Source organism: Somniosus microcephalus, chromosome 26, assembly GCF_052327205.1.
Source record: "Somniosus microcephalus isolate GS21.2 chromosome 26, FLI_Smic_1.0, whole genome shotgun sequence".
NCBI lineage: Eukaryota > Metazoa > Chordata > Chondrichthyes > Squaliformes > Somniosidae > Somniosus > Somniosus microcephalus.
The window spans coordinates 48,978,879-48,996,187 of record NC_141012.1 but is presented as its reverse complement, the minus strand read 5'-3'; the positions used below and the strand labels follow the sequence as shown (position 1 = coordinate 48,996,187).

At 46.0% G+C, this 17,309-nt stretch overlaps 1 protein-coding gene across 4 annotated transcripts in view; it reads right to left on the bottom strand.

Annotated features, from left to right (window-relative positions):
* Window positions 1–267: 267 nt before the first annotated feature.
* The window catches only part of ets1 (ETS proto-oncogene 1, transcription factor), a 148,891-nt gene continuing 131,849 nt past the window's right edge, over window positions 268–17,309 (bottom strand). For all 4 annotated transcript variants that reach the window (XM_085968167.1, XM_085968170.1, XM_085968168.1 and 1 more), the window contains 2 exons: window positions 8,308–8,426; window positions 268–3,962 (listed from right to left, as the gene is read on the bottom strand). In XM_085968167.1, coding sequence (XP_085824293.1) covers window positions 3,747–3,962; window positions 8,308–8,426 — 335 coding nt within the window. In that variant the 3' untranslated portion in view covers window positions 268–3,746. The remainder of the gene's footprint in view (window positions 3,963–8,307; window positions 8,427–17,309) is intronic.

Sequence of the window (17,309 nt, the reverse complement as noted above, 5' to 3'; positions counted from 1 at the left end):
GATACCAACACATGCTGGTCATTGAACTACATTTTCAACGGAGGTTGATTTCTTCGCAGGCAACAACGTTGGTCAATTTCCAAGCCCAAAGGTCAAATGATAATGGTGTGTTGATTACCGGTCTGCATCTCCAGATTATGTTTATCTTCCATGAATTAAATCACTCAGAACTGGACTGAAAACCATGGGGACCATTGCAAGTCAACCTAGGAAAATTGCAATGACACATTCAATGTAAAAAAAAAATGGAAGGCAGAAAGACCAGACTGAATTGTAAAGAATAAGCACTTTTTTATTGAAATAACTCTTAATAAATTTCATAAAAACACAGAGTCTTGAGTTCCATCTCAAATGGATATGGAGGCACTAGCAGCCTTGCACTTGGGCCGCAGAGGGCGGAATTTGGATTGGAGCTACAGGAGGTAGATTCTAACAACTTTGATGTAAAAATCTTTTAAGAACATTGGCACTGGTATTACATTGGAGCCAAAAATAATCCAAGTTTCACAGCTCATCTCTTTTTATGAAGCATTTCCACAATTTGTAACATTTATATTTAAACTACAGTAAGAGTACAATTATATAAAATATCTCCAGCAACATGATGTGCCAGCATCAGCAACTAAATTTACAGGAATCCTCACTCTGCTCCAATGAGATCGCTACATCTCTAAGCTACCTCAGTTTACAAAGCACCAGCTTTCTTTTTGCTTTTTTGTCCTTTTAAAAAATATAAATTATTCTTAAAAAAAAGCTAAAAAATAAGTCTTGAACAAAATACATAAAACATCTTTTTTTATATCCACTATTTTAGACTTTAAACCCGCAGCAAGAAACTGTTTACTCTGTTGAGGCAATTCATCGGGATTAAAAAACAAAAATCACAGAGCCAATGAAATGTACAGTGGGTTAACACCTGGTCACGGCAACTCTGAAGCAGTGATTTGTGCTTTTGGATTCACACATACATGAGGACATTCTCTAAACAATGTTCCACATACTTGCAATATATCACCACATTCCAGCTCCTTGTTCACACCACCAGTGAGGCACACAAATCTGTTTAGAAGCAACTTTTTTCTTTGGCCACTTGCATGATGAACTGCACTGTACTCATTAGAGAGGTGGCTTCAGTCAATCTACGGAAACACTTTTGAGAGCTGGGCCCCAGCTCAAAGTCTCATATTCACCCTTGCATAATCCCAACCACTTCTTCATCAGGAACTCAGACATCACCCTTGAAACAACTACAGAAAGTGGACAAGTTGTAGACTACCTTTCCCCTAGTGCAGTAATACGCATCGTACATCTCTGGGGACATTTGTAGCCCGCCCTCCTTCACCTATGGCCCTCGGGAGACTTGCTATACCATGTGCATTCACAGCCTTAGGCCACTTGTGTAATGGTGTCCAAGCTGAGAATCAGCGCTGTTCCCTCTTCCTTTCTTGTTCTCGAGAAAAACAAAGCTAAGCGCTCATTAGGAAGCCTGTCTAGCTCAGCTTCCAAACAGCAAGTGAAGAGCCCTCTTAAATAGAACTATTGGCCCTGTAGCTTTTCCCACGTTCTCTTGGGAAGTGACTGGGCTTCCACTTAGTAACTGCCCTTCGTGAAAGAATTGAAAGTTACAGCTCACTGTTTGGGGGAAATCATTGACCCAGTGCCCTGGCCAATATTTATCCCTCAACCAACATCTAAAAACAGATTATCTGGTCATTATCACATTGCTGTTTGTGGGAGCTTGCTGTGCGCAAATTGGCTGCCGTGTTTCCTACGTTACAGCAGTGACTACACGTCAAAAGTACTTCATTGGCTGTAAACCACTTTGGGACTTCCTGAGGTCACGAAAGGTGTGATCTAAATGCAAGTCTTTCTTTATGTTCTATCCCTCGATCGTGCTGTGTTATCCAACATTCCTGGCAGTGACCCTTGCTTAACATATTGGCTTGGATTGGTGCCCTTGAGAAAAGGTTGGTAACAAAGCACAACTACATAACTCATTGGCAAATGAATATGAAATTCACACATGCCCTTGTCGTTCTAATAAATCTCATTTTCTCATTGCCTCCGTTTTCATCATCTTTTGATAGAGCTGGACGTGCTCGTTGGAAAGATAACATGTCCGGTGGGCCAAGTAACCATGAATCAACCAGCTGATACTTTACAGTGCAACATTTCAGTTCTTCACTGAGACACTGAGGGCAGTCAAACTGGGTTTGTAAGCAAACTGGATGAGATGGTGCCCAATGACGTTTCACGGGCGGTGTAACGTCACTTACTGATGGTTGGTAGAAACACCTCTCTAGCAATGTGGTCAGGAAAAGTGAGCAGAAAAATGAAGTGAAGTTACACAGTGCATTCCAGACAATGTCTAGACACCCTGGCCAAAAACTTTAAACTAGCAAGTCACACAACAGTCTTTGGCTCATTGAAGATAGCAAAGAACCATCTCCATTTGCATCCAGTGACCATACTTAAAGTCTCCCTAGTTCAGTAGTGACACAAAGTCACCAGGAAGACTGGCCTTCCCTTGCTTGGACGTAACAATGGAATTTCTCCTCAACTTCACGCAACTCTCCAATCAGACAGATTTCCTGTCTACCTCTTTCATTCCAGACTCTTTGAAGGTTCGAAATGTCCATTAATTCAAGGATACACCTGGCCTTCAAACTCTCCGTGCCCTCAGATTAGACAGAGGCTGCCTCAACTCAGTTCATTTGCGAGGCTTCAGAGCTGTGAGACCTCGAGGTGGACCTGGGTATACCTCTGCCCTTCACCTTATTTTGTTTGGCCAGACTCGAACGTGGAGATCTAATCAGGATTCATATCTATCCCATTGTTCCCTCATCTCTTTGGACCTCCCTGGCATAACACTAGGGCCAGTATTCAATTTACTTTTCCATGTAGCTTTTTATAAAGATCTTCCCAGAAGTGGTCTAGTTGCACAGAACATATTCTCTATACAGTATATAAGCAGTTGTGTCAGACAGTATCAGGAAACAATCACAGTGCTTCAGAGCATCTCATCTCCTGTATCTCTGTAGCTGACTATTCTCTATTTAAAAAAATAAAATGATGTAATGGACCACACTGATTGTCACACTGGACAAAGAACAAGTCACAGATTCCAACGGGATTGGCATAACGTGACGTGACGTTACGTTTTTCGGTGCTTCATCCTATTGCAGCCCCCTTTCAGATTCTTAATGAGTCTGACGTGGTCTACAGACCTTCAACACTTGATCAGATCACAGCTGGTAAGGTTCCTACACTGCAAATACTGAGACCAACTTAGATATGAGCTTAAGACAAAAATACTGGCAAATAAGGAACATAGTAAACTACCTAATACATTAGTTTCAGTCCACCAAATAGACCAAGTCTGTCAATGGACAAGTGGAGAGTGACAATCATGCAGCTGGCCATTGGTGGCAATGGTTTTCCTTGCAGGCAGCGTGCCTGTTACCATATTAGACAATGCTTTATGTCATCACAATCCTCGCACAGTCTGTCTGTTGCACTAGTAAGGCAGGAAAAACGAGAGTTTACAAAACCAAAAACACAGATAAAATGATTTTTTTTAAGAAGAAACTGGTTTTGTTTGCCTTATAGAGCCGTGCATTGTTTTTAAATGTCTGACTTCGAAGCGATGATTCTTGGCTTTCTCTACGAAGCTTAAGCAAACAAACCATATACAAGTTCTGTACGTGAGCACAGCTTGGAATTCAGTCCCCACAAGCGGATGCTCCTTATTCATCAGCGTCTGGTTTAACATCGAGCATGGCGTGTAGCTCCTCTGGTGTGTACCCCAGCAGGCTCTGGAGGTCGCAAACAAACCGGTACACGTAACGCTTGCCCGCTGTTTTGTGAATGATGTTCTTGTCATAGTAATAACGCAGGCCTCGGCTCAGCTTCTCGTAGTTCATCTTTGGCTTATTCTTCCTCTTTCCCCATCGTCTGGCAACCTGAAAAAGAGAAGAGGCATTCACAGAATTACATAGAATTTACAGCACGGAAACAGGCCATTCGGCCCAACAGGTCTGTGCCGGTGTTTATGATCCACACGAGCCTCCTCCCACCCTACTTCATCTAACTCCATCAGTGTATCCTTCTGTTCCCTTCTCCCTCCTGTGCTTATCTAGCTTCCCCTTAAATGCATCTACACTATTTCCCTTAACTACTCCCTGTGGTAGCGAGTTTCACATTCTAACCACTCTCTGGGTAAAGAAGTTTCTCCTGAATTCCCTATTGGATTTATTAGTGATTATCTTATATTGATGGCCTCTAGTTTTGGACTCCCGCACAAATGGAAATATTTTCTCTACGTCTACCCTATCAAACCCTTTGATAATTTTAAAGACCTCTATCAGGTCACCCCTTAGCCTTCTCTTTTCAAGAGAAAAGAGCCCAGCATGTTCAGTCTGCCCTGATAGTTATAACTTCTCAGTTCTGGTATCAGCCTTGTAAATATTTTTGTACCTTCACCAATGTCGCCATATCATTTTTATAAAATTGAGGCAAGAACTGTGCATTGTACTCCAAGTGTGGTCTTACCAAGGTTCTACACAAGTTTAACATTCACTGAGAAGGTGTCCCTTTAATACCAAAAATCCGTCACTTCCCTGCTTAGTGTTTGGTTCAGTGGATCAACATGATGGCAATCAAATTTGCTCCTAAATGGTTTAACTTCTCTTCCTATTACATATTATGGACCCAAAGCTATCATGGGAACTCTGCCAGGCAGTAATTATTTTTAGAAAATAGCCATTTGCCTGTCTGAATGCATCACACTTACAAAATAATTCCATCTTGACTTCAATTTTTGCAGAGGCAGTTGCTGTGATCTGGAATGCGCTGCCTGAAATAGTGGTGGAAGCAGATTCAATAATAACTTTCAAAAAGGAATTGGATAAATACTTGCAAAAGCAAAAAAATGCAGGGTTGTGGGAAAAACGCAGGAGGGTGGGATTAATTTGATGGCTCTTGCAAAGAGCCAGCACAGGAGCAATGGGCCGAATGGCCTCCTTCTGTACTGTATGATTCTATGTGACTGTAGAGTACATACAGCTGACTGGTGCTGTATGTTCTGAGGCTGCAGGAATGAATGGCAGAACCCCCAGTATATAAGCAGAACATAAGAACGTAGGCACAGGAGTGGGCCATTCAGCTCCTCGAGCCTGTCCTGCCATTCAATTAGATCATGGCTGATCTGTACCTCAACTGCACTTACCCGTGTTTGTTCCATATCCATTGATAGTTGTAAGAACATAAGAAATAGGAGCAGGAGTAGGCCTTTCGGCTCTTCGAGCCTGCTCCGTCATTCAATAAGATCATGGCTGATCTTCGACCTCAACTCCACCTTTCCCACTATTCCCATATCCCCTGATTCCCTTAGTATCCAAAAATCTATTGATCTCTGTCTTGAATATACTCAACGACTGAGCATCAACCGATCCCTGGGGTACAGAATTCCAAAGATTCACCACCCTCTGAGTGAAGACATTTCTCCTCATCTCAGTCCTAAATGGCCAACCCCTTATTCTGAGACTGTGACCCCTGGTTCTTGACTCCCCAGCCAGGGGAAATATCCTCCCTGCATCTACCCTGTCAAGTCCTGTAAGAATTTTGTATGTTTCAATGAGATCACCTCTCATTATTCTAAACTCCAGAGAATATAGGCCTAGTCTACTCAATCTGTCCTCATAGGACAATCCCCCCATCCCAGGAATCAGTCTGGTGAACCTTTGTTGCACTCCCTCTATGGCAAGTATATCCTTCCTTAGGTAAGGAGACCAAAACTGTACACAATACTCCAGGGGTGGTCTCACCAAGGCCCTATATAACTGTAGAAAGACTTCTTTACTCTTATACTCCAATCCTGTTGTAATAAAGGCCAACATACCATTTGCTTTCCTAATTGCTTACTGTACCTGCATATTAACTTTCTGTGATTTGTGTACAAGGACACCCAGGTCCCTCTTAATACCAACATTTCCCAGTCACTCAACAATTAAAAAATATTCTGCTTTTCTCATTTTCCTACCAAAGTGAATAACTTCACACTTCTCCACATTATATTCCATCTGCCATATTCTTGCCTACTCACTTAACTTGTCTATATCCCTTTGCAGCCTCTTTGCATCCTCCTCACAACTTACTTTCCCACCTAACATGATATCATCAGCAAACTCGGTCCTCTCATCTAAGTCATTGATGTAGATTGTAAATAGCTGAGGCCCAAGCACTGATCCTTGCGGTACCCCACCAACATTCCCTATAAGCTGCGCAGCCCGGGACTGGCTTTTGCAATGTTATTAGTTACAGCCTGCCAACCCGAGAATGACCTGTTTATTCCTACTCTCTGTTTTCTGTCCATTAACCAATCTTAAATCCATGTTAATATATTACCCCCAATCCCATGAGCCCTAATTTTGTGTAATAACCTCTTGTGTAGCACCTTATCGAATGCTTCCTGAAAATTCAAATACACCACATCCACTGGTTCTCCCTTATCTACCCTGCTAGTAACAAACTCAAAAACCTCTATTAGGTTTGTCAAACACGATTCCCTTTCATAAATCCATGTTGACTCTGCCCATTAATATTATGATTTTTGAAGTGCCCTGTTACCACGTCCCTAATAATAGATTCTAGCATTTTCCCTACTACTGATGTCAGGCTAACTGGTCTCTCTCTCCTTTCCTGAATAGCGGGGTTACTTTTGCTACCTTCCAATCCATGGGGTCTATTCCAGAATTCTGGAAGATCAAAACCAATGCTTCCACTATCTCTGTAGCCACTTCTTTAAAACCCTAGGATGTAGGCCATCAGGTCCAGGGGTATTTGTTGACTTAGCCTGACTTGATAAAAATCTATTGATCCCAGTCTTGAAAATTTCAACTGACCCAGCCTTTTGAGGGAGAGTGTTCCCTATTTCCACTGCCCTTTGTGTGAAAAAGTGCTCCCTGATTTCACCCCCTGAATGGCCTGACTCTAATTTTAAGATTGCGCTCCCTTGTTCTGGACTCCCTCACCAGAGGAAACAGTTTCTCTGTATCTATCCTAACGTTTCCTTTTATCATTTTAAACACCTATATTAGATCACTCCTCAATGCTCTAAACTCAAGGGAATACAACCTACGGTTATGCAGCCTGCCCTCATAATGTCACCCTTCTAGCCATGCTATGATTCTGGGAAATCTAGCTCAGTTGGTGAGTGGACTTGCCCAGTGTGGTTGAGCCATGCAAACCAGGAAGGTCCCAGGTCCAGTAGCTGGTCTGTGTTGAAGTTTGTTGATCTTGGAAGCATTCCAATTGGCCTCACTGTATCTGGGTTGGAGTGGAGCAGGGCAGAGGGAATAACAAAAATAAAGAAAGCCAGTGCTCGCACTCCAGGAACTCCTCAGGAATTGACACTGGGCGAGGCTTTAATGCAGCGCCATAGACCAGTTTTCATGCACCAGGGGCGCACCGCTCGTGTGAGTCGGGCAAGGTACTGAGAGGCTGGTTGCTTTCTAATGGAATCTTGCCCAAGCATGTTTCAGGCTAAGGAAAGAGTGAATGATACTGCACCTACATGCCAGCAATAAATTCACTAGGACTCATCTCCCTTCTCTAGTAACTGCATCACAGGAAAATGATATGCATTGATTGATTAATTAGAGTGTGGCGACTCTGAATTCTGACTCAGATTTCCAGAGTCTAAAAAATCTACCATTTGGACCAGTACCAAGGCTCGGAGGTCCCTACAGCTCCCTGGTCAACGTCGGGCTTCTCTAGATCTGAAGTTCCAAGAACTCCACCCAATCTCTTCAAGTGCCCACATCTCAAATTGGTCTGGCCGTTTATGCAAGGACAATATATCCACAAGATGGGGACACTAGGGGACAACAAGGCCAGCACCACGGCCATTTTGGGTGCAGAACACAGCCACAAGAATAACAACTCAATGATGGTTTTACTCTCATGAAGTACAATGTTAATACTGTTCAGAACTGGAATGATATGACAAAAAGGAAATAATTACAACCTTGGCCAACAAATTAATAGATTATAATTTCAAAAATCTCACTAAAAGCTCTTTACTCAAGAGCAGCAGAGATTTAATACAGAAACTGGAGAGAAAGATCAACTTTTACAGAGTCCCGAGTGGCTGGGGATCTGGCAGCCTGACCTCCGTCCCTGGGCTCTGTGCTGTAAACCTGCAGTCTGCGTAGGAATTTGAACACAAGTCTCTAAACCCAGCTTAATGTAAAAACCATAAAAAGTTGGCGATTGTTCATGACACACTCAATGTCACTACATCCTTACCTCATCGGGATCTGCCAGTTTGAACTCCCAGCCATCACCCGTCCAGCTGATAAACGACTGGCAAGATTTGTCGGTCAAGAGCTCCAACAGAAACTGCCACAACTGGATGGGTCCACTCCCTGTCACAGAGAGAGAGAAGAGGACGTTAATATACAGATCCCAGAGAGATCACAAAGCTTTGACCGTACCTGAATGGCCCGTGCTGCTGACAGGAATTTACGTGCACACAAATCCTAGCTAGTCATAGTCATAGATTTATACAGCACAGAAAGAGGCTCTTCAGCCCATCGTGTCTGCGCCAGCCATCAAGCCCTATCTATTCTAATCTCATTTTCCAGCACTTGGTCCGTAGCCTTGTATGCTATGGCGTTTCAAGTGCTCATCTAAATGCTTCTGTAATGTTGTGAGGATTCCTGCCTCTACCACCCTTTCAGGCAGTGAGTTCCAGATTCCAACCACCCTCTGGGTGAAAAAGTATTTCCTCAAATCCCCTCTAAACCTCCTGCCCCTTACCTTGAATCTATGCTCCCTGGTTATTGACCCCTCTACTAAGGGGAAAAGTTCCTTTCTATCTACCCTATCTATGCCCCTCATTATTTTGTACACCTCAATCAGGTCCCCCCTCAGCCTTCTCTGCTCCAAGGAAAACAACTCCAGCCTGTCCAGCCTCTCTTCATAGCTGAGGCGCTCCATCCCAGGTAACATCCTGGTGAATCTTTTCTGCACCCTCTCCAAAGCAATCACATCCTTCCTATAGTGAGGCGACCAGAACTGCACACAGTACTCCAGCTGTGGCCTCACCAGCGTTTTGTACAGCTCCATCATAACCTCCCTGCTCTTATATTCTATGCCTCGGCTAATGAAGGCAAGTATCCCATATGCCTTTTTAACCACCTTATCTACCTGCTCCGCTGCCTTCAGGGATCTATGTACATGTACACCAAGGTCCCTCTGACCCTCTGTACTTCCTAGGGTCCTACCACTCATTGTGTATTCCCTTGCCTTATTTGTCCGTCCAAAATGCATCACCTCGCACTTTTCAGGGTTAAATTCCATTTGCCACTTTTCCGCCCATCTGACCAACCCGTTTATATCGTCCTGTAGCCTGAGGCTTTCCTCCTCGCAATTTACCACCGCACCAATTTTCGTGTCATCTGCGAACTTACTGATCATACCTTTTACATTCTCATCCAAATCATTTATGTAGATCACAAACAGCAAGGGACCCAGCACCGATCCCTGAGGTACCCCACTGGACACAGGCTTCCAGTCACAAAAGCAACCTTCGACCATCACCCTCTGCCTCCTGCCACTCAGCCAGTTTAGGATCCAACGCGCCAAGGCACCCTGGATCCCATGGGCTCTTACCTTCTTGACCAGTCTCCTATGCGGGACTTTGTCAAAAGCTTTACTGAAGTCCATGTAAACCACATCCACAGCATTTCCCTCATCCACCCCACTAGTCACCCCCTCGAAAAATTCGATCAGATTTGTTAGACATGATTTACCCTTGACAAAGCCATGCTGACTATCCCCGATTAATCCTTGCCTCTCCAAGTGGAGATTAATTTTGTCCCTCAGAATTTTTTCCAATAATTTCCCCACCACAGATGTTAGACTCACTGGCCTGTAATTCCCTGGTTTATCCCTGCTACCCTTCTTGAATAATGGTACTACGTTAGCTGTTCTCCAGTCCTCTGGTACATCCCCTGTGGCCAGAGAGGTTCTGAAAATTAGTGTCAGAGCCCCTGCAATCTCCTCCCTTGCCTCCCACAGCAGCCTGGGATACATCTCGTCCGGGCCTGGGGATTTATCCACTTTTTGGCCCGCTAAAACCGCTAGCACCTCCTCCCTCTCGATGCTAATATGTTCAAGTATGTCACAGTCCCCTTGCCCGATTTCTATGTCTGCATCGTCTTTCTCCATAGTGAACACAGATGCAAAAAATTCATTTAAAACCCCGCCTACATCCTCTGGCTCTACACACAGATTGCCACTTTGGTCCCTAATGGGCCCTACCCTTTCCCTGGTTATCCTCTTGCCCTTAATATACTTATAAAACATCTTAGGATTTTCCTTTATTTTGCTCGCCAGTGTTATTTCATGGCCCCTCCTCGCCCTCCTAATTTCTTTTTTAAGTATGCCCCTGCACTTTTTATACTCCTCTAGGGCTTCTTCTGTCTTTAGTCTTTTGTAACTGCCAAAAGCCCCCCTTTTATTTCTAATGCATTTTTGTATATCCCTTGTCATCCAAGGTTCCCTTTGCTTGTTGGTCCCACCCTTGACCTTTACAGGAACATGTTGGCGTTGTACTCTCTCTATTTCCCTTCTGAAAGTCTCCCACTGTTTTGATGTGGATTTTCCTATAAGCAGCTGCTCCCAGTCCACTTTGGCCAGATCCTGCCTTATCATATTAAAATCGGCCTTCCCCCAATTTAGAACCCTTATTTCCGGGCCGTCTTTGTCTTTTTCCATGACCACCTTAAATCTCACCGAATTATGGTCACTGTCGCCAAAATGCTCTCCTACTGACACTTCCACCACTTGCCCGGCTACATTCCCCAGAATTAGGTCCAGTACCGCCCCCTCTCTTGTAGGACTTTCTACATGTTGGCTCAAAAAGCTCTCCTGGATGCACTTTAAGAATTCCGCACCCTCTAAGCCTTTCACACTCTGACTGTCCCAATTTATATTGGGGAAGTTGAAATCCCCCACTATTATTACCCTATTATTTTCGCACTTCTCTGAGATTTGCCTACATATCTGTTCCTCTATCTCCCCCTGACTGTTTGGGGGCCTATAGTACACTCCCAGCAAAGTGCTTGCCCCCTTTTTGTTTTTAAGTTCTACCCATATGGCCTCATTAGAGGAACCTGCTAAGATATCATCCCTCCTTACTGCTGTAATTGACTCCTTGATTAATATTGCGACACCCTCTCCTCTTTTATACCCCCCTCTGTCTCACCTGAAGATTCTATACCCCGGAATATTGAGCTGCCAGTCCTGCCCCTCCCTCAACCATGTCTCTGTGATAGCAACAATATCATACTCCCATGTGTTCATCAACACCTTTAATTCATCTGCCTTACTCATAAGGCTCCTTGCATTAAAATAAATGCCATCCAGCCTTGCCATACTCCCTTGTGCCATTACATATTTGCTCTGCCTTCCAGACTGACTTGTTTTCTCCTCTATATTTGGCTGTGCATCACCCCGTACTATAGCTCCACTCCATATCCCATCCCCCTGCCAAGTTAGTTTAACCCCGCCCCCAACAGCACTAGCAAACCTCCCCGCAAGAATGTTGGTCCCGTTCCGGTTCAGGTGCAACCTGTCCGACTTGTACAGGTCCCACCTTCCCCAGAAACAGACCCAGTGATCCAGGAAACTAAAGCCCTCCCTCCTGCACCAACTCTTTAGCCACGCATTCATCTGCTTTATCCTCCTATTGCTATACTCACTAGCACGTGGCACCGGGAGTAATCCAGAGATTACAACCTTTGAGGTCCTGCTTTTTAATCTGCTACCTAGCTCCCTAAATTCTTGTTGCAGGACCTCATCCCTCTTTCTACCCATGTCGTTGGTACCAATGTGAACCATGACCTCTGACTGTTCGCCCTCCCTCTTCAGAATGCCCTGCAGCCGTTCAGTGGCATCCTTGACCCTGGCACCAGGGAGGCAACATACCATCCTGGAGTCACGTCTGCGGCCGCACAAACGCCTGTCTGCACCCCTCACTATTGAGTCTCCTACCACTATTGCCCTTCCACTCTTCCTCCTCCCCCCTTGTGCAGCTGAGCCACCCACAGTGCCGTGAACTTGGCTCTGGCTGCACTCCCCAGAGGAACCGTCACTTTCACCATTTTCCAACACAGGAAAACAGTTGTTGAGTGAGATGCACTCTGGGGCTTTCCTGACTACCCGCTTGCCCCCTTCTTCTAACTGGTGTAAACTATCTGGGTGTAAAAATACAGTCTCTCGATAGTCCCACTGATTTGTTCTTAAGATGTCAGCGTTTTAATGGAAAAGCTGGCAGGTAGGGGGAAAGGAGGGATGTTGCAAGAGCGGAGTGAAGGGGAAAAAGACGGGAGAAGGAAAAGAGGGGAGGGGGAAAGGGAAGAGGGGAAAAAGGGGTGGAAGAGGACATGGGGAAGATAGGTGAGAAAGAGGAAGAGGGAAAGAGGGCATGGAGCAAGAGGATAGGTGAGAAAGAGGGCATGGGTAGTGTTATGTTCATTAATATGATCACTACAGGTAGGAGGGAAGGGGGGAGCTGCCAGGTAATCTCACTGGTAGAAGAGATTCACAAACATTACAATTCCCAATGAATGCATCATTCAACAGGAAATGCAGCCGCATTGATTGCACCAATCTGCATCATGGAAAAGGACAATGACTATTTAAAAAGTGTGAATGCTTGCAACAGAAGCGGTGAGAAAATCAATCAAGACCCGCTGGAATCACATGTATATATTGGAACCGAGAGGCAGCTTGAAGCGTGTAAAACATCAACAGCACAGCACTGGCAGCCTGGCTCCTCATGCACCCATACAATTGGCGGAGGCTCTGCCCACGGGCTTGGGGAAGGAAAGGTACACAGCCTGTGTGGAGGGCTCAGCAAAAACCAAAGACCTGCAAGCAGCTGCAACTGCGGCACGATGGGTGATTATTGTGATCACTCATCCCTCAACAAACAACCTTTGAACCCGAGCCACGGCGCAGGATAAAATTTGCAAGAGGAACAAGAAGTCCTGAAGGGGTTCCCCCGCTCAGTTGAGCAACTTGTAGGGGCAGTGCCAACAATCTGCAGGCTGCCCATGCAACACAAATGTTAATCTCTCCATCACAATCTAATTCTGGCATCTGACCACATTACCCTTGAGAGGGGGGTGGTGGGGGGGGGGGGAAATGCAACACAATCGGAACTCTTCAAACCCAATCCACTGAAAATACACTTTGCTTTGGATGACTATTGAGCAGGTTTACAGGGGTTTGTTTTATTTGTGTGTGGGGGGGGGGAGGCGGGCGGTAGAGAAGTTGCAGTATCTTCAAAACAAAAGTCAGGATCTATGACTCAATGGCACTGTTCTACCCACTACATCCATGACGCATATTACCCACCAGTTGCCACTGAGAACAAGGGCTAGGCCTGCTGCCCTTGGACAGCTTGATTACAGATCTGACCTACTATCCATCAACAGTAGATTTGGCAGCCTGCTATAAAGAAAAGACTCGCATTTCTACAGCACCTTTCACGACCGCAGGACGTCCTGAAGCGCTTTACAGCCAATTAAGTACTTTTTGAAGTGTAGTCACTGTTGTAATGTAGGAAACACGGCAGCCAATTTGCGCACAGCAAGCTCCCACAAACAGCAACGTGATAATGACCAGATAATCTGTTGGTTGAGGGATAAACATTGGCTAGGACACCGGGGAGAACTCTCCTGCTCTTCTACGAAATAGTGCCGTGGGATCTTTTACGTCCGCCTGAGGGGGTAGATGGGGCCTCGGTTTAACATCTCATCCAAAAGAGGGGACCTCTGTCAGCGCAGCGCTCCCTCAGTACCACACTGGAGTGTCAGCGTGGATTATACACTCAAGTCACTGGAGCGGTACTTGAACCCACAGCTTTTTGACTCAGGTGTTATCTCTGACACCTAAGCAAAGGATTCAAACTTACCCACCCACCTACTCGCTCACCCCCAATAATCAGCTAAATGTAGGGAAGCCTCTCAGGAAATGAACAGGCGTCACCCTGCATTAACCCTGCCCTTCCCAGCAAGCAGCCTAAGAATAGAGCGTGCACCAGGGATCACATGCTAAAGATTCCCCACAATGAGCACAGTGTCTGCTGAGCAAAATGCCCCCTCGCCCAAAATAAAAAGTTCATGCAGAAATATTTAAGCAGAACTCACAGATGTACGATGGCATCAGTTTATTAGAATGTGGAAGCTGAGTATTATGCCTCTCTGCTCCCAATTGGGAACAAGGCAGCGCATTGATGGGGCTGTGAAATGCAGTACAGATAATCACACACACTCAGTCAGTGTTTCCATCGGAGATGAGGTGACAGTGCTGGACTCTTTAGGTCTCTCCATTTTTTGGGTGATTTCACTAATAAATCCTTTTATGGCAGCGATGATCCAACTGTAGAAGAATGTGAGCAGACAGCGAGGGTCGCTCCAGGCAAGTGCCGCCAAAATAGGCAGCCAAGAAACAGTCATTGAGAGCCTTAAATCACAGGCTGCAACTCCCAGCAACACGCTCTTCAACTCCATTCATTCTCAGGCCTGAAAGTGCATCTTCCTCATTGCTCCAGCCTTTACTAAACCCGACAGCACCAGTTTAGGGGCTGTTTTCATTCGAACAGAAGGGATTAAGTGGTGATTTGATAGAGCTGTTTCAATTTATGAAGGATTGGGACAGGGTAGATAGAAACAAACTGTTCCCAGTGATTGAGAGGGTCTAGATAAAAAGGGACATAAATGTAAGATTAAATGCGAGAGATTAAGGGACAACATGCAGAAGCAACCTTTTTACACAGCGGAGTTGTGACGCTGTGGAATGCACTCCCAGAGTTAGTGATTGAAGCAGAGACTGTGACAACATTGAAGGGAAAGGGGGATAAAGGGAAATGGGGACAGGGCAGGCACATGGGATTAGGAGACTGTTCGTCTGGAGGATGAATACCAACATGGACTGGTTGGGCCGAATGGCCTGCTTCTACATTGTAATTTCTATTGTATTAACCCACTGATCATATCTATGGCACACACACACACACATACACTCACACACACATATACATACTCACACACATATACACACACACTCACACACACACTCACACACTCACACATATACACACACACTCACACATATACACACACACTCACACATATACACACACACTCACACACACATATATACACACTACACACAACACACACAGACTCACACACACACACAGACTCACACTCACAGCACACACACAGACTCGCAACACACAGCACACAGACACTCAAACACACACAGACTCACACACACACAAAAATGACCTAGACTTCAGAGCCATTGCGGACACTCTCAAGCTTGAATGGTACGAAGCTAAAGCTCACCTACAAGAGCAATTTAAATATGAAAGCCAAAAAATGTAGAAAGGGCAAGAAAGATCCAAAAAGCTAACAATGTCATCCTTTGGGTGAGACATTAAGCTAAGGGCCTGTTTGCCTATTGAGGAGGGTATTTAAAGTTGTAATGGGAGGGGGAGGACAAAGGACTCATCTCTAGGGTTCCTCACAAGACTCGGTTGAATTGTCCTGATAGGAGGTCAGGTGCTTCCTACAGCAAAGATGCAGTGCTCAAGACAACACTGGGCCAATCTACTAGTGGCTGCCTCCGGAGTAGCACAGGTTAGTACCTGGCAATAAAACTGGGGCTTAGAACAAATCAATGAGGGGGTAGGTTTCTTGGGACAGGGTGTGTATATGTGACTCCCAAAATAGCCCAGTTAGAAGGCCCTCGATTAGTGAGGAGGGGTTTCTTTCTCAAGATAGAATGAAAACTCTTCACTATTAAGTAGGGTCGAAGTGATTACAGTGAGAGACCCCTCCTCATTCACTGTCAGGGTCTGTGTTACAGTGAGAGACCCCTCCCCATTCACTGTCAGGGTCCGTGTTACAGTGAGAGACCCCTCCCCATTCACTGTCAGGGTCCGTGTTACAGTGAGAGACCTCTCCCCATTCACTGTCAGGGTCCCCGTGTTACAGTGAGAGACCCCTCCCCATTCACTGTCAGGGTCCGTGTTACAGTGAGAGACCCCTCCCCATTCACTGTCAGGGTCCCCGTGTTACAGTGAGAGACCTCTCCCCATTCACTGTCAGGGTCCCCGTGTTACAGTGAGAGACCCCTCCCCATTCACTGTCAGGGTCCCCGTGTTACAGTGAGAGACCCCTCCCCATTCACTGTCAGGGCCCGTGTTACAGTGAGAGACCCCTCCCCATTCACTGTCAGGGTCCGTGTTACAGTGAGAGACCCCTCCCCATTCACTGTCAGGGTCCATGTTACAGTGAGAGACCTCTCCCCATTCACTGTCAGGGTCCCCGTGTTACAGTGAGAGACCCCTCCCCATTCACTGTCAGGGTCCCCGTGTTACAGTGAGAGACCTCTCCCCATTCACTGTCAGGGTCCGTGTTACAGTGAGAGGCCCCTCCCCATTCACTGTCAGGGTCCGTGTTACAGTGAGAGACCCCTCCCCATTCACTGTCAGGGCCTGTGTTACAGTGAGAGACCCCTCCCCATTCACTGTCAGGGTCCCCGTGTTACAGTGAGAGACCCCTCCCCATTCACTGTCAGGGCCCGTGTTACAGTGAGAGACCCCTCCCCATTCACTGTCAGGGTCCCCGTGTTACAGTGAGAGACCCCTCCCCATTCACTGTCAGGGTCCCCGTGTTACAGTGAGAGACCCCTCCCCATTCACTGTCAGGGTCCGTGTTACAGTGAGAGACCCCTCCCCATTCACTGTCAGGGTCCGTGTTACAGTGAGAGACCCCTCCCCATTCACTGTCAGGGCCCGTGTTACAGTGAGAGACCCCTCCCCATTCACTGTCAGGGTCCGTGTTACAGTGAGAGACCCCTCCCCATTCACTGTCAGGATCCGTGTTACAGTGAGAGACCCCTCCCCATTCACTGTCAGGGCCTGTGTTACAGTGAGAGGCCCCTCCCCATTCACTGTCAGGGTCCCCGTGTTACAGTGAGAGACCCCTCCCCATTCACTGTTAGGGTCCGTGTTACAGTGAGAGACCCCTCCCCATTCACTGTCAGGGCCCGTGTTACAGTGAGAGACCCCTCCCCATTCACTGTCAGGGTCTGTGTTACAGTGAGAGACCCCTCCCCATTCACTGTCAGGGTCCCCGTGTTACAGTGAGAGACCCCTCCCCATTCACAGTCAGGGCCCGTGTTACAGTGAGAGACCCCTCCCCATTCACTGTCAGGGCCTGTGT